General features: G+C 35.5%; 1 protein-coding gene across 2 annotated transcripts in view; it reads right to left on the bottom strand.

Moving 5' to 3' along the window:
- The window catches only part of LOC124355276 (pleckstrin homology domain-containing family F member 2), a 41,770-nt gene that overhangs the window by 6,131 nt on the left and 16,870 nt on the right, over positions 1–18,769 (bottom strand). Inside the window, exons 4-9 of one of the 2 annotated variants that reach the window (XM_046806332.1) lie at positions 17,332–17,395; positions 16,068–16,193; positions 12,428–12,534; positions 9,805–9,973; positions 8,994–9,091; positions 3,221–3,327 (exon numbers count right to left, since the gene is read on the bottom strand). In XM_046806332.1, the coding sequence (XP_046662288.1) occupies positions 3,229–3,327; positions 8,994–9,091; positions 9,805–9,973; positions 12,428–12,534; positions 16,068–16,193; positions 17,332–17,395 (663 nt within the window). In that variant the 3' untranslated portion in view covers positions 3,221–3,228. The remainder of the gene's footprint in view (positions 1–3,220; positions 3,328–8,993; positions 9,092–9,804; positions 9,974–12,427; positions 12,535–16,067; positions 16,194–17,331; positions 17,396–18,769) is intronic. The other variant, XM_046806334.1, reaches the window with a different exon arrangement.

Genomic DNA, 18,769 nt, shown 5'->3' with positions numbered 1-18,769 from the left:
GATTTCATTCAAATTTATTTTTAGAACTGAATTTTGCCTGTTGATTTGCTGGCTTTGGTTATTACAATATTTGGTACTTATTGACAAAAACATTATATCCCACGCTGTGATACATAGCCTAGAAACACCCTGTAAATATTAATCTTTTGAGACAAACTAAACCTGCAGACTAAACCAATCGCCATGCCTCCAGATTCATCCTACCCCAACATAGAACAGCCCTCTAGGAGAAAAAAAAACCATTATACATAGGCCAAAAGCAGAAAAATCTCCTTCCAGACCACCTACAGAATCTGACTGGAAACAGACTAGAGTTCAACTATTACCTGCTGAAGAATCCTGCGTACACTATTGAAGAATTACTGGACCCTTATAAACAATACAACTCCTTGATTCTACTTATTGTAGTTTGAAAAAATTACTGTTCTTAATATTCATGTAAAAAATATTAAACAATTTTAAAGAGTCCTGTTCCAACACAAAATAGTACATTTTAATTTTTAGCTTAACAACTAACACACTCATGTGTAATTTACACTTTCACCAAAGTCTGATAAATTCTGAAGTTTATCTATAGAAAGATATTTTTATTGTGACTCCGATGTGAAAACATGGTGTATTTCTTTGTTTGAAGTTTGTTTTTGACAATGGAAGGGTTGTGGAGAAAACATGATCTTTTCGGACATTTTCCATCGTTCAGTCATACTGATTGCATTGTATCACTGAACGATGCAAAATGTCTGAATAAATCATGTTTCCTTCATAACCTATTTGTCTATAAACAATTAACAACTGGTGAAATCTTCAAAATATCAAATCATTACAGAGTAACCATAAAGACAGAAAAGACAACTACAACAAATTAAACAAGCAAAGATGGTTTACCGACTGTAAGTTTATGTCAGCACCTGCCAATACGCCCACTGGACACAAAGGGTTAAAAAAACTCTGAGAGACAATTTTTATGATTATATGCAAGGATGCTTTCTACAAAATTAATATAATAACTGGAAAGCAATCTTAATTTCTCATAAGCAGCTTCAACGTGATTCAAAAACACATAAAAAACTCAAGAGGTTTAAATTAAGCAGATCCTGTTCCAAGTTATTGACCATGCCAAGGAGGTGATGTTTTCTGTCCGCACCACTGAACTTTACATCTCAAAAAGTCCAAAGCAGTCTCAACGAACATCATGCATTGCGACTCTCCAACCTGTATAAAAGAGCTGGAGATTTTTTTTTAAATTAATTGAACAAGTATTAAAGAAATGTCAAACACAACATTCACACAGCACAGCCTAGAGATGCTGTAGTTTTTATTTGTTGCTCATTTGCTGTCTACTTTGTTTTAAGGATTACCTAAAGTAACAATTAGCACATATCATTGTATTAAAAATACATGAAGACATCTTCAGCTATCCTAAGATTTCAACTTCACCCAATTTTGTAAAGTTTGTACTATAAAAAATAATCAGTGAAGGTTACAGTATTGATTTACTATTAAAGACTCTGATTAGAATTCAGATCTTTTCAACAACACCCCATATGCTGTTTGATTAAAAGCAAAATCTGAGATCACTCTTTGGAGATTTTGATCAAATGTTAGTACGCAAAACAAAAATATGCGTTATTTATGACATTTTCTGTCAATGATTTAATATATTTTATTCATTCAAAAGAGTTATGTTGGAAGAGACTTTATAAGGAATGATATGAGTAGAAATAGTATTTTCTAAATTAATGTTAGGTGTGTAGAAAGAAACCAAACTAGTACTGTTGTAGCCACAAAACGAATACAATAAGGCTGAACATTGTATGGCAACCTTCTGCATCATAAAAATGTTGAGAGTCCAGAAAAACCAGTGAGTGAACCTCAAATTTCTTTTCAATCTTAGGAAATTTACAAGGGAAACATTTCAAATGTTACAAGAAGTGTATGGTGATGATTCTTTAACATGGACACAAGTGTTTGAGTCGTTTAAAAGATTTTAAAAGACACAAGTGATGACATGTACTAGCAGACCATCATCTGCAAAAAATGATGCTAACATTGAACAAAATTGGTAACCATATCAGACAAGATTGCCATTTAACTATCAGAGCAATGTCTGAGTTAACAGGAAAGAGTTGTGACGAATTCTTCTTGAAAGTTTCAACATAAACAAAGTGAAAATAGTCCCAAAGTGTCTCAAGCCTGAACAGAAGGAATTCTGAAAAATTATTTGTTCTGACATCCTGTTAAACATAGAAAACAATCCGACTTTCTTATAAAACATTATTACTTGTGAAGAATTATGGTTTTTTTACTGATGATCACGAAACGAAATGTCAATCGATGTATTAGAAATCACCTGGTTCCCCATGTCAAAAATAAGCATGAAAGACAAAAATAAAAATTCAAGACAATGATGACTGGTTTTTTTACACATATCAAAGAGGTTGTACACATTAATTGGATACCAGAGGTGCATACAGTTAATCGGCACTACTATACTGTAGTCCTGAATACCCTACGTGAGCGTGTACAGAGAACACAGAATAATTTATGGAAAACAAGTCATGTATCCTTCACCAAGACAATGACCCAGCTCACAATGCTCTGTCAGTCAAGACATCGTTAGCCAAACATAATATCTCTATCTTAGACCATCCACCCTACTCACCTCATTTGGGCCCCAGTGATGTTTTTTATTTCCTAACGCAAGTCAGTTTTAAAAGGACCGAAATTGAAACTGTTGAAGCAGTAAATGTAAAAGCAACAGAAGTCATGAACTGGATTTAAAAAAAGACGATCTGCAGCATTGCTATGCACAGTGGAGAATTTGCATGGATATCTTATTGTAAATATTTGTAATACAATTATGTTCAGCCTCATTCCAGTTTTTTGCTAGCCTCACCTCGTAAATTCTTATTATTTCTTAAGAATAAATGTAGCATTAATTGGTAGATGAACCTACATATCCTTAAGCTGTTTTCTTAACTTAAAAAAAACCACAGTATGTAACTTCGTTAATAGAAAATAGAAACACTCAAAAACATATTAGTGTACTAAATAGTACTAAATTACACATAATTAAAAAAATTATTAGTAAAATAACTAAACTACAAAACATTAATAATTAAATATACATTATAGTAAAACTTGTTAAAGAAAATATAAAACCTTTGTTAATAAAAACTACTTTCAAAAATTACAAATCTCATTGCGGAAACTGACTTACGACTATTATCAAACTAAAGTGACTCGTAGAGGCTGCCATCTCGTTGTGTCACTTGATTCACTTGACTGGGATTTGCTTGAAGGGGATTGAGATTTGCTCGGTGAGCACTGGTCAAAATATTTGCACAATTGAAACTCTTACTTACTTGAAACTATAAATAATGCTATATATGTATGAGGTAAAAAAATGTTTAAAATCTAAAACTGATATATATGTATATTAGGGTATACTACAAGGATTGGTGTTGAATCCTACATTATTAATCAATTTCTTCAATGACTTCCTAGGAATATCCAGTATTATCAAATTAATTAAATTTATTGTGTTACATGCAATAGCCTTATGATCCAGTTGTTCAATACAAAGGTTGATGAAACTGTAGTTAAGTAGTAAAAAACACACAATTTCACCAACCCAAAAACACTATCAGCATTTATGCACAAACTGATGTACTAACATTTCATGTTGGCAAGAAAAAGGATAGGTTTAAAAAAACTTTAAAGCACATTATTGATAATAGATAACTTAAAATGATAAGATTTTAGACATTTACCATCATTATATCTTACAAAAACTTGTATCAGATAACGATAGTACAATTCCATAATCATGTTTTACTTGCGACTTGGAGTTCATAAGCTTTAATCCATTAACCGCCACTTAACAAAAATTACCCTTCATAAATTGAGGTTAATCCCTTATACCCTTGGCACCACCGTCGTCTTCAATGTTTTTCTGTCTCAAGCAAGCTAGCTGTCATCACTGGATATTTATTTCTGGCTGGTTTGTACCTGCCAATGGAATTACTGAGTACATAAACTGATGTCACTTACACCTGGCAAGCCAATGGATGTCTAGGAACTGACAAGACAGTGGGGTAACGTCGTAGTTCACTGCATAGGATGATGGTTGGGGTAGTTGGGGAGCTACTTTAGTGATAAAAGCTTTAGCAAGAAATAATATGAGGGAGACTCTTTGCCCGCTTTGATTGCACAGGTTGGAACAGAGCTAGCCTCCCATGGCCGAGATAGTGCCCGGTATCCTCATTATAGCTATGCCCAATGTACCACATGCAGGAGTATTACCTATCCTGGATGTGGCGCACAGGAGACCTCTTAGATTTAAGTGCAGTAAAGGTTTCCTCAGCGGGACCCTAGGTACCACTACCTCATCACATTGGCACTAACTACCACCAGACATTGTCCTCCCATGCTTCTCCCATTGGCTTTGAATTAACAAGTTTGTCACAACTTAATTTTGAGTTTCATATTTTACAAATATTTACTTTAAGTAAAAATACTTACCCAAAAATCGCTGGAAGGACCAGGAAAGAAGGACTTGCGGAAATTCAGAGCGGGTCAGGAGGATTGTGAAGACAGGGAGAGATGGAGGCAGCTGGTTGGTGAGGCCAAATACCACCTAGGGTATCCATGGCCATGGGAGTAAGTAAGTAAGTACTTACTTTTAAAAACTACTTTCAAAAATATAGCTATTATATAAAACACTGTATCTTTATTAGACTTAGTTTGTATTTAAAGTTAATTCTTTCAATAATACACATTTTCCACATTTTTGAATTATCACTTTGAGAACCTTCCATTTGAGTTAGAAAATTGTAAACATTAATATTGTTAAGAAGTATTATATTACTGCAGAAAAAGCATTAAGAATCCTTCTATATATATATATATATATATATATATATATATATATATATATATATATATAAATAAAAAATAAATTGTTTATTATAAAATTATCAAGACATTGACAAGACAAAGAATTATACAAAACCTTAAAAGGAATATACAAACCAATTAAGAAGAGGGGTTTAGTAAAATTATAAATATTTTTTAATTTTTATTTAAACAATTTAGAAGCAAAAACAAAGATTTTTTACTAATAAATTCGCTTTTATTACAATATTGTGTCGCTAACAGTTCTTGAGATATGGGTGGCAGCGAAGACTTTCATCTCCCGCTAAGTTCCTCCCTTTCCCCCCTCCAAAGTTCTAGTTGGAGGGCTACAATATCGCATTTCACGATCACTATAGTGCATTCAACAGTGATCAGGAATAAAATTGACAAGCTTAACTCCTATTGGCTCCCAGACTACTGTAGGATTGTCACTTCCCACGGGAGGAGATCATGGGCAGGGGGAGGCTACAGCGCTGATATGTCGAGACATAACTGCCTTCTTCACTTGAAATAGGCTAGAATAGACTTGTAGAATACACTAGACAGTTTTATCATGCACTTTATGTAATTGCCCAAGAATACACTTTTATGCATATTGCAGGGGACTGACTACAGACCTGTCATGTGGTGCAATCTTGCCGCTGATCTCTGATACTTTTCAAACTTGTTCTAAGTATATTTACCTCAGTTTGGTCTGCAAATGTGGGTCTACTGTCTGGACGTATCAATAAAACAAATACACATACGAACCCTAACAATGTCCTTTGTAAATGACATGTCCTTGTTGTTTCAGGTAGATTATGTAGATAAAATCAGCCTATTGCAATCACTCTTATGGAAGCACTTACTGAAAGTGTCTGCTTAACTTCATCCAACATGACCCATAGAGCTTCCTCTATGTACATATGTTGATGTATATTTACATCTAATCAGTATCTCGAAAACCATTTTTTATATATATAAACCTATATATATATATATTGTACAAAAATGGTTTTAGAGATACTGATTAGATGTAAATCCCATAAGAAATTAACTATTACCAAGAACCGATAGGATAGGAATGCTGAAACAAGTTCCAACTTAGTAAAAAATTTGAGCTTTTAAATACGAGGGCTGTTTTTTAAGTAAGGGCCGTTTTTTTTTTGTAAATAAACAACAATTATTTTTTTCAAAATACATTTATTTTCAGAATCTGCATACTTTTCTTTATTTTTCTACATAGTTGCCTTGTTTGTTAAGGCACTTATCATATCTTAAAACTAAGTTTTGAAATCCCTCTTCAAAGAAATCTGCCGCCTGCTCTGACAACCAGGAGTTCACGGCCGTCTTGACTTCTTCGTCGTCATTGTAGCGCTTCCCGCCAAGATGATTTTTCAAGTAACGAAAAAGGTGGAAATCGCTCGGAGCAAGGTCGGGGCTGTACGGCGGATGATTCAAAACTTCCAAAACTTCCCAGCCAAAAGAGTCGATCATTTCCTGTGTCCGAGCAGCGGTGTGAGGCCTTGCATTGTCGTGGAGGAGCAGAATTCCCTTTGTCAGCATGCCGCGTCTTTTGTTCTGAATGGCGCGTCGGAGACTGGCCAGGGTTGCGCAGTAGGCTTCTGAGTTAATCGTCATTCCTCGCGGCATTAAGTCCACTAGCAAAACACCGTGCCTGTCCCAGAACACAGTTGCCATAACTTTGCGCCGCGACAGCGTTTGCTTGGCTTTGACTTTGACTGGAGATGTTGTGTGCCGCCATTCCATGGACTGTTGCTTTGATTCAGGAGTGATATGGGATACCCATGTTTCATCTCCTGTGACAATTCGACTCAACATGTCGTCTCCTTCCTCGTCGTAGCGGGTCAAGAAAGTCAAAGAACTGCTTAATCTCTTTTTTTTGTGATCCTCAGTGAGGAGTTTGGGTACCCATCTTGAGCACAATTTTTTAAAGTTTAGGTTTTCTGACACAATTTTGTACAGTACTGACCTGGACACTTGAGGAAATTCCATAGAGAGAGTGGTTATTGTGAACCGTCGGTCCTCATAAATTTTTGCGTCAACTACAGTAATCAAATCTCCCGTGATCACAGATGGCCGGCCTGAGCGATCTTCATCGTGGACATTTTCGCGGCCATCTTTAAATTCTCGGACCCTTTTCCGCACTTTACCTTCACTCATTGCCTTGGCACCATACACCTCACAAAGCTGACGGTGAATGTCAGCAGCCGACATGTTTCTTGCAGTCAAAAATCGTATCACTGACCGAATCTCACACGCGGCGGGTGATTCGATAATCTTAAACATTTTAAAGATCCACAGTAATGCATACAGGTTAGCTACAGAGCTGCAACTGGCATGAAGTTGTTCGCTAAGAATGCCGGGAGGCGGGGCGCACGCTCGTTACGGCAGAAACGCGAACTACTACCGTGTACGGGAGAACGACCCTTACTTAAAAAAACAGCCCTCGTATGTTGACTACATTCATTACTCAGCTTGTTACACCATTTAATTCGAATATGGTGGCCTTTCATACTATTTTAAATTCATAGCTCTGTGATTTGTCAACCTAGAGAAAAAAAAGTGTTCTGGAATGTATATAAGATTAACTTAAAACTTATTCAAGAATTGAGTACATGTATATCCTATGAGAATAAATTACTAATGTTTCAGTAGTCACAAATCTACTTGTTCCGACTGAGCCGTTAGGACTATTTAGTATTACAACTATTCAAATATTTTTCTGTTTTTTTACTCTGTTATATGCTATGTGCAGGACCCTGTCCGGACAGTTAACTTGCTTACAGACAAACTATGTGAAAATCAAAGTGGAGCATCACAACTAGTTAGTTACTATGATTTTATATCTACTTTGCCAAAAATGTGAGCCACTGTCCGGACAGTTAACTTGCTTACAGACAAACTATGTGAAAATCAAAGTGGTGCATCACAACTAGATAGTTATTACGATTTTATATCTACTTTGCCAAAAATGTGAGCCACTGTCCGGACAGTTGCGTTTATTACTTACAGGTAACAAAGTAATATCATCTAATATGATTTTTTAGCATAAAGAACCACAATAGCACCAAGTGAACTAAATTAGTGAGTTGTAGTTTGCTGTATATTGAGTACTTAAAAGGAGCCTTATCCCACAGTGAACGTGTTGTATAAATTTACTTCTTTGAAACTTCAATTCTGTTAGTATTAAAATGTTTAATTTATCTTTACTTTGGATGAATTAAAGACAATTAAAAGCAATGAGAGGTAAAAAAGTAACCAGTTTATCATAATCATCTTTAGGATACACATAACAATATTCACCATGATGGCTACAAGAAAAAAACAACAGAACCCTATGCTACCATTCAGCCAGTTCTGTCTAGAACCAGCTTATAACTGTTATAATGATGCATTTACTATGTAGAGTTTTGTTTTTCAACATTTTTATTGTTACATATAGTTGCAATATATTATAAAGGTAATCACAGCAAAAGGTTCAAGCAGTTAAATGTCTAAAACAGTGAAAACAATTTGATCAACATATTTTTAAATTCCACATCATTTAATTTAGAAACTGCCAATAAAATTCGGTATCTCAACTTCTCACATCATTCTTAAGGTATTTACATGTTAGCTGTATTTCTTGCTTCATCTATGATCTATATTCATAAATTTAGGAGGTTTATACATACAGAATACCCTAAAATTAGTAGCTGTTTAATAAAACATCACAGTAAGTCATACTCTGTGCTTATGGCTTTTGACATCGCACTTTAAGTTATCATTTATTACATAGAAGAAACAGGATGTAGCCTACTCATTATTATTAATAAGTAGCACAGAATATGTGTCAAAACAAGTAAAATAAAAGCTATTAACAATATATTTATATTGAATCGAAGCAAATATTACTGATAAAAACCAAATAATAAAACATTTTGTAACAAAACATAATTTAATTCTAATAAAACTGTACAGCGATTGAAAGACAATTTACACACAAGAGCAGATAAATAAATATAAGTCAGATCTGCAGAAAGACAGAGCGAGATAGAGAAGCACAATGAAGAAGGGGGCTATGAAGAAAGTACCTGGTCTGGAGCAGTGTCATTGGTCATGGATCTGTCTTCCTCTTCATCGGAGTCTTCTTCACCGGACGAATCAGCTGACCCACTACGCTCCTTCATATCTGTTCACATTAGAATTGGGGAATTAAAATTATGAAAGGCTGAAAAGATACAGGAGCTAAATCAAAGCATTCAAAGTTTCAGATTACATGTCTTGCACCTCAGAACACGAGAAAACATGATTAGAGCAGATACCCGATCAAAAAATATAAATTAGTAATAATAGCTCTTGACAAATTTTGTTGGAATGTGGAACAGGAGCACATTTTCATACCTCATGCAATTAATAATTTTCCTTTATAATATCATTTTTGGGGGAGAAAAATCATTGGAAAATGCATATATAAAAAAAAACAAATATTTTAATTGATCAGCAGTGTTTTGACACACAGTGTGAATTGATACACTCAAATAATAATCATGACATCAGCCACATACGCCTGGAAATAAGATTACGTTTTACACAAATTATGCAGTCACAGCACTAAGTATGATATTAAGCCAATTGTCACATCCATAATCAAATACTGTCACATCATCATCATCATCATGACTACCACTCAGAAAACCATTCATCATTCATGACAAACTGTACAATTCAACTGCAATTGGATTTGGCCTAATTATTGAGATTTAGATAAAAGTGAGAACTACAAAGTATTGAGGGGATGCGCCTGGCGGCACCAAGTAGAAACACTCCTTACTTTCTGAACATCATGTACAGTGCTCATGTTAGATCCTGTACCACTGAACAAAGAAATGGCAATTTCCTCACCTGATTTGTTTAGTGAGTTGTCATTGGAGTTCTGCTGGGCCTTGGCACGAGACAAGGTGTCGTAACAGTTGAGGCAGACTCTAAGCGGCTTGGAGGACTGGTTGGGGAGGAGGAACCGCTTATTGGAGCACGGACCACACACTACGGCCCCACACTTCCTGCAGTGGTGCTGTCAAAAAAAAATATCGAGTTAGCATGCCTCTCCGGGGAGTGTGGAGAGCATTAAGATCCAAATTTGATGGTCACAAGAACTATTCTTGAAGAATCATGACATTAACACGTTTAAACCCTGTTGACAAGTGTACTCGCAAGCTACTTGCGTTCACCGCTACTGTTGAGTATTCTAGCACCAGGCCATCGGCGTTCTGGTGAAGTCTCATGGGCTATCTACCTGTACCATTTAGTTGTCTGATGTTTGTTCTAATTGCTGAAAGGTAATTGTTTGAAGTGAAAAATTTCAAAGTACCCTTGAACCAGGAAATATTGGAAATGCGAGACATGGTCGGAGAGTGGTGGTTCTTCACTAAAGATTTAGACATTTCTCACAATGCAAAACACTTCTATTTTTCCCTAAAAAAGAGGTATTATAAGAAATTTTAAGTCATTTGTAGCTTTTATAAATTACATCACTCTTCAAATAAAATCAAGACAGCTTGGGATATTATAAATGGCCATAGGAATACTACTGTCTTCAATAAACGCAGTTGATGGCATTAAAAACGAGGATAGGTAGTTCATTAATAAAAGACCAAAAATCAGTTGAAAATATGTTTAACGAATATTTATAAATGTAGCTCTGCAGTGCAATGCCAAGGACAATAGCCAGCATTTTCATACTGGACTAATCAAATCTTTGGCACCCTCCTTTTTCCTTACTCCAGTTTCTGAAACTGAAATTGCTGACATTATAGGTTCCCTAAAAACCAAGACATCTTCTGAACAATATCTCTTCCAAACTGCTCAAAGACTGCACTCTTTTATTTATCCAACCACTTATTCATCTGATAAATTATTCTTTTGAAAATGGCATTTACTGATTATCTAAAACTTTTTATTGTGAAGCTTATTCATAAAAGAGGAAAGATGGATGAAACTGATAACTTCAGACCAATTTCCATCACATCTACATTTTCAAAGGTTTTTGAAAAAGCTGTGTTAAAAAGGTTATGGTAGTTGATTTATCAGAGTGACTTCTTTTTTGAAAATCAGTTCGGTTTTGTAAAGGAAAGATCAACTGTTAATGCGATTTTCGCATTAAGTAATAGGATTTCTTTTGACCTGCGAAAAGCATTTGACATGGTTCCTCATGAGTGACTTCTGGAAAAACTTGGGCTGATTGGTGTGAGAGGTGTAGCTTAAGAATGGTTTCGATCCTATTTGGTTGGTCGTCATCAATCTGTCAGCATTCCATCCGGTGAGGGTCGTGTACATCAAATTTGTCAGAGTTGGTTTGCTCCAGGGTTTAATATTGGGGCCTTTACTATTCATCATCCTTGTAAATGATATTAGAAGCTCCGTAGCAGGTTCTGGGTTATATGTGTTTGCATATAACACTTGCTTGGTAATCAATGATAAATGTTGTAATGTCTTGGAGATGGACGCTTTCATTCAGTCAAAAAACATCCTTCAGTGGTTTTATAGTAACAGTCTTCTAGTTAATACAGCTTAAGAGCCTACACATTGAAGATGTTATAGTTGAATCTGATCATTTTGTAAAATTCTCAGGGATCTCAATAGATAGAAACCTGAATTATCATTATCACATAAAAAATGTAGCTTTAAAGTTGGGCTCAGTATGGTTTGGCCTTTGCAGATTGTTTTCTTTTACAAACACTGACATGATGCTCACTGCATATTGTGCTCTCATTTATCCACATCTCTCTTATGCCGTTGGTGTAAGGGGTTCTAAAAATAGTTACAGAAAACAGATTTTTATTTTAGAACAAAAAGCAGTTCGAATAATAACTCATCTCAAACCAATGGATGCTTGCAAACAGTTATTCGACTCAATAAGAATCCTTACCTTTCCCTCAATTTACATTTTTCATACCAGACTTTACTTTGAAAAAAACCCAGAACTTTTACAATACCTTTTCCCACAATCTAAATATCAGATCAGAAACAGAAACAAATTTAACATTCCAAATCATAATACTTAATTTTTTTAAAAACCCAATGTTTTATGATTCAATTATATTTTTTCAACGCTCTTCCCGGTTCCCTCAGGATGGAAATGAATTTCAATACGTTTAAACAGAGTTTGAAGAAGTTCTTAATTTCCAAGTCTTATTATAGTGTTAAGGAGTTTATAAATGCATTTTGATTGTTCAAATTATGTTATTATTGGATGATGTATAAATTATTGGCTCATGCCCATGGTTGTAAAATGTTGAATTGCAATAAAGGTGATTTGATTTGACTTATACACACTGCATAATGAGTAACTAACTGTGCAGTGCACACTTATTAACTGATGACCAGTCAAATATAACATTGTACAACGAAGCATGCAATGAGTTTGTAAAAATATCTTTCATCTAAATGATACAGACATTCTACTAGTAGGAATGTTACACAATGCACATTCCAGTAATACTATCTTCAGATACTACAGTGAACTCACCCTTCTGTTGAGAACAGTGAACTGATTCTTCTTGCAGTGCATACAAACAGCTGCCTCCGAGTCTGGCACCCACACAGCAGCATGAACCTCCACCGCCTTCTTACCACCTAGGAACCACAACATCAAAATGAACATTGTGAATGTTGAGTTCAACTCTACTTCACCTTCTGTTGAGAACGGTGAACTGATTCTTCTTGCAGTGTATACAGACAGCTGCCTCTGAGTCTGGCACCCCAAAAGCGGCATGAACCTCCACCGCCTTCTTACCACCTAGGAACCACAACATCAAAATGAACATTGTGAATGTTGAGTTCAACTCTACTTCACCTTCTGTTGAGAACGGTGAACTGATTCTTCTTGCAGTGTATACAGACAGCTGCCTCTGAGTCTGGCACCCCAAAAGCGGCATGAACCTCCACCGCCTTCTTACCACCTAGGAACCACAACATCAAAATGAACATTGTGAATGTTGAGTTCAGCTCCACTTCACCTTCTGTTGAGAACGGTGAACTGATTCTTCTTGCAGTGCATACAGACAGCTACCTCTGAGTCTGGCACCCCCAAAGCAGCATGAACCTCCATCGCCTTCTTACCACCTAGGAACCACAACATCAAAATGAACATTGTGAATGTTGAGTTCAGCTCCACTTCACCTTCTGTTGGGGACAGTGAACTGATTCTTCTTGCAGTGCATACAGACAGCTGCCTCCGAGTCTGGCACCCACACAGCGGCATGAACCTCCACCGCCTTCTTACCACCTAGGAACCACAACATCAAAATGAACATTGTGAATGTTGAGTTCAGCTCCACTTCACCTTCTGTTGAGAACGGTGAACTGATTCTTCTTGCAGTGCATACAGACAGCTACCTCTGAGTCTGGCACCCCCAAAGCAGCATGAACCTCCATCGCCTTCTTACCACCTAGGAACCACAACATCAAAATGAACATTGTGAATGTTGAGTTCAGCTCCACTTCACCTTCTGTTGGGGACAGTGAACTGATTCTTCTTGCAGTGCATACAGACAGCTGCCTCCGAGTCTGGCACCCACACAGCGGCATGAACCTCCACCGCCTTCTTACCACCTAGGAACCACATCAAAATGAACATTGTGAATGTTGAGTTCAGCTCCACTTCACTTTCTGTCTAGTGCAACGTCTGAAATCTACTGCTGAACTAAACATTCACACTGAATAAATCCTTCTCACCTTAGCTACATATGTATAAAATGAATATTGATGAAAAACAAACTAACATATGATCCTGTCAAAACTGTCCGATTAGTAGATTAGGTTACATCAGTTTCAAATGTCCAACACTAAAATACAAAAAATTCAGTTGAAACTTTTCCACAAAATATTAAAACTATGGGCTAAATTTTTAAAATACAATTAAATTTAAAAACCTACGATACCAGCTACATGGTCAGGTCCATAAGTTTTCGGTCTAAGGAAGAAGGAAATATGATTTTTTTAAACGAAGTATATAGTTTTTCTTAAGACAAAAGAATATTTTCTCATATAAGTTCTAGAATTTTTCACCTTAACCTGAACATTTTTATCCGTTGTTTTAGAGTAGAATATGAAGGGATGGACTGTTCATCCAACCGCTCTTTAATTCGTGCAGGAGTAAGGTTCTGTTTACACAAGAATTTAATCAGCGCACGATACTCTATCTTGAACATTGTGAGACAGCACTACTTCCTTCAATGTCAGACACAGACTGATAGTGCTGGAGAGATTCAGGCAAGTGATAAGAAGTGTACAGACAGTGATAAGAAGTGTACAGACAGTGATAAGAAGTGTACAGACAGTGATAAGAAATGTGGAAAAAGAATATAAGGTAAATAGATTGATATTACCTTGTTTAGTAATAAGTGTAGAACATATTCAATTTAGAAAAGTTATATAATGTCGAATGATTTGTTTTAGGTTCTATTAAAAAAATTTATATAAGATTTGGAAATGAAGTATTAAGAATTTAGTTAACCAAGGATTTTGAAAACAGATGTAAAATAATTTGATTCAATAAAATTTATAGTTTTCGCTCTGCTACCAATTGTGACGATTTGTATGGGTTTTGTGGAAACAACGTGTCACCGTGCAGGACTAGGCTTGTAGCCGCCTGCACGATGAAGACCGTGGAGCGACCATAATCCTAATTACACAATATCCTCCTGCCAGCTTTGATAAGTATTTAAAGTTATAATTTAAGGACGAATCAGTAAAAGTAAATCGTAAAACAATTTATTAACCGCCAAAGATAATTTACACATACCAACACCAACCCCACGCCGACCTCCCATCACGACCAAACCCGCCCCGACATACTAACAATTTAGAATTTACTACAACCCTATAATTTTCCGGCACCTAACCCCCCCCCCTGATTATTAAATCAATCCATAATGTAACACACAATACTTAAAACAAATAATAAAACTAAGACTTGCGACAGGTAATATTTCCGTCACTGCCACTCGCCGATCAGACGTCCTCCCTCTTTCGCCACTCAATCTAGACTCCTCGTTATCAGACCACCGGTCCTCCATCCGCACGCGGCTTATCAGAAAGACCGGTTCTAACCGTTGATTCGGCGGTCTGATATATGTGGTGGGCAGTCACCACATAGTGGAACCAGTCCCAGCCAGTAGGGCTAGCTGGAAACTTACAGACCTATGTTGAAATTAATCAAACTTACATTTAGGTAAACTTTATCTCATATCTATCTTTCACCCTCGGGGGCTCAAATTAAATAAATTAAAGAAACAAGTTTTTACAATCAAATATTATAGTGACCCATTCAGTATGCATATAGTATGTCTGCCAGTAGGAGGGACTACAGAGAAAGACGCTATCATACGCTGAAGAGCACCCTCTCAATGCTAACTTGTCTGTCTACATCAAATTTTGAATTACGTATGGTAAAAAAGTGTAAATAAAAACTGCACAACATGCAGATAACACCTGAAAAAGTACATTTAAAAACCTGAATGATAAATGTACACATAATGTTCTGCATGCATACCACATATAACCACACATACAAGTACACATAATATCCTGTATGAAACTTGCATATATTAATATTATTATTATTATTATTATTATTATCTATTATTTGTTCCATTGTAGAACTGCTACCTTATTGTGAAGGAACTTGAGCCTGGACATGCATGGTCAAACCAAACTTGCAATAAGTCAGTTATCTGTTAAATCTGATTTGATATATTGTTCACAAAAATTACTCTGGTCTGTTCTTGTAGAATTAGAAGTAAGGACATTTTAGTTTAAACCTTCTAAATGGCAACTGTTTATAAAATTTATTTTTCCAAATTTGACCAAACTTTTTTTATTGATACACCCTGTGAACATAAAAAGTTTACCACAGTGTGGTTTATCAGGTTTTAAACAGGATTTTTTTCACATAAAAATAAAGACAGACAGACAGACAGTAAATAGAACAAGATTATTGGTTGAGTTTGATCTTTTGCTTCAATTCACCCTAGCAAAAATATCCTTAAATTTGCGTCAAGATTTTCTGATGACGTACATTGCGACAGTTAAATTTTACCTAACCACATCAGTCGTCAGTGGTCTTGTAAGTGTTAAAGACACTACTTTAATCATAAAACATTTACTTTTTCTCAGCAGATCTTCGATGCACTTATTGATGTGTGCCATCCACTCCTGCTTCTCCGTGGATGTGGCAGCATACACAGCAAATGACTTGGACGCTGTCCTGATTAACCACCCGTTTCTCAACTCTGGAGCATAAAAAACATTTTTTCTTGTAGAAAAATCTACCTATAACTAAAAATAATGTTATTTTAAAAGTAACACAGAACCTGTAACATGCATGACAGGTTTAAAAATAAAAATTGACAATTTGTTCTAAGTCATCCATAAAATTCTCATGTATTGGAGCATTTTGATATAATGTTCTTCAACTTACCAGGAAATTTAGTCAATTGAGACTAATCACAAATTAACACCATATTAATAGTAGTGGCCATACTGCAAATATTTAAATGTCAATCAACCTCCACCAGGAGTTGACCTTTGACTTAGGGGTTTGACCCCTTGTAGATCGATCCCTAGTCTTGTACTAACTGACTAGGAAAGTCTCACTAGTCATGGAGAGCATTAAGAGTTGACACTGAAATCGTTATCCTTGGAAATCAGTCCCTAGTCTTGTACTAACTGACTAGAATAGTCTCGCTAGAGTCATGGAGAGCATGAATAGTTGACACTGAAATCATTATCCTTGGAAATCAGACCCTAGTCTTGTACTAACTGACTAGAATAGTCTCGCTAGAGTCATGGAAGAGCATGAATAGTTGACACTGAAATCGTTATCCTTGGAAATCAGTCCCTAGTCTTGTACTAACTGACTATAATAGTCTCAATAGAGTCATGGTGAGCATTAATAGTTGACACTAAAATCGTTATCCTTGGAAATCAGTCCCTAGTCTTGTACTAACTGACTAGAATAGTCTCGCTAGCGTCATGGAGAGCATGAGTAGTTGACACTGAAATCATTATCCTTAGAAATCAGTCCCTAGTGTATCAATCAATAACATTGTGATCAAATCTTATAACATAAAATGAGTATTCTGATTGAAAGCTATCACAATTTACTATGGTGTAACACAATTACATTAAAAATTAAAATTCCAGTCCAACCCTTATTTAATGCTATTAGTCAATTGTGGTGAAGATTTATAAAAAAGACTTTCCATTTCAGATGTATTAATTAGAGGAATAATACATTTATATCTATATAAAACTACATGTTTGCAAAACTTTGCCACTGTTATATGTTACAAAAATACTATTTCAAATAATCTACTGTCAATAATAAACTTTAAACATTACAGATTATAAATATACATTAATACTTACGTCCATCATCCTCCAGTGATTCTAATTTTACCTCCTCTAAAGGGATTATGTGTTGCTTGTTGTACTGTAAACGAGACAAGCAAGAGTAAGTTTTATGAAAGATTATTTGTTACATAAATATACTTCCAGACAAATTTACTATTCAAAGGTAAACACAAGCACATACAGTGAGACACAGCGACATCTGTGTACAGGAACTTTAGTACTTTCAGAGCTAAATTAAATATGTAACGAGGGGTCCCTAAATTACATAATGCCATTACGAGGGAAGCTGGGGGTGTGAAGCAACATTACATAACGATTAAACCTCAAGAATGAATTACTTTAATTCATGCACAAAATTCGCTCCAAAGATTTAGGAGATAAAAATTTGTGAAACACTGCGGGTAAAACATTGTCTCTATCATAAATTTAAATATACCAGTTGGTAAAAAAAAATAGTGATTTATTGACCAAGTGCAAGTGCTTCGACAAGCAAACAGATGCAGAATCCCAAATCATCTGTCATCAGGGCATGTGGATTACAGTCCAGTGTATGAACTTTAACTAAACGGACCAAAAAACCGTAACTGTAAAAATCAATTTTCCACTTTTAACTATATGAGAAGTTTTTTTGGCAGATGGAACGCTCATCCACTTTGTGTCTGTATCAGCACGAGGAAGTAGAACTTCAGCTCAAAATTTTGCCTTTTATTTTAATTACTATATTTCTTACAGATGACATCTTATGGTGCTAGACATTGATCCACTTGCACAATACTTCTCTGTATCGAATAAAATATAATTAAAGATAAAAACACAACTAGATGTTTTGGCTTGTGGTTGAATCTAAAACCACCTGGGGCCATTGCGCACCAACTGCTGACCAAGAATTCGTCTCTTATAGTCAGATGCGTGAAATTTCAGCTCGCCAACTACACACATCGCTTAGCATAAATTCCACCTCTCTGCTATTAACAAGTCTGTCGGTACAGAAATTATTTTTTTTTTATAGCATGCACCAAACAATAACGTAGCCTGATAGCCACATTGGTTTGGTTCAAGTGCAAATAATTCAATTTTCTAGTAGCTTTTGAAAGAACAATGTTTATAAATTCATAAAAAGTTATCTTGGAATAAAAAAGGACTAGATCCTACAAAAAATACTTCCTCTTGTATATTTTACAACCTCCAACCCTTTAAAATGATTGTATGCATTTATGTCTAAAGTTGTTTAAAGAGAAGTAAAACCTTACGCTCGTCTGAGCAGTTGTTCCAGCTGAGTAATCAGCATAAAAACGATACAAATCGATAAAAACGATGAAAAGTGTAAAATTTCCATTATTATACAAGTAATGCGAAGAACCTTATAGTTAAGATGGTGTATACTGCATATATTTATTTAAGCATTCAAAGCTAATTAAATGTTACAATATAGGCTATAAATATAAAAGTTTAT

This window comes from Homalodisca vitripennis, chromosome 2 (assembly GCF_021130785.1).
Source record: "Homalodisca vitripennis isolate AUS2020 chromosome 2, UT_GWSS_2.1, whole genome shotgun sequence".
NCBI classification, from domain to species: Eukaryota; Metazoa; Arthropoda; class Insecta; order Hemiptera; family Cicadellidae; genus Homalodisca; species Homalodisca vitripennis.
Note: the sequence above shows the minus strand (reverse complement) of the source record. Positions and strands in the feature narration are given on the sequence as shown.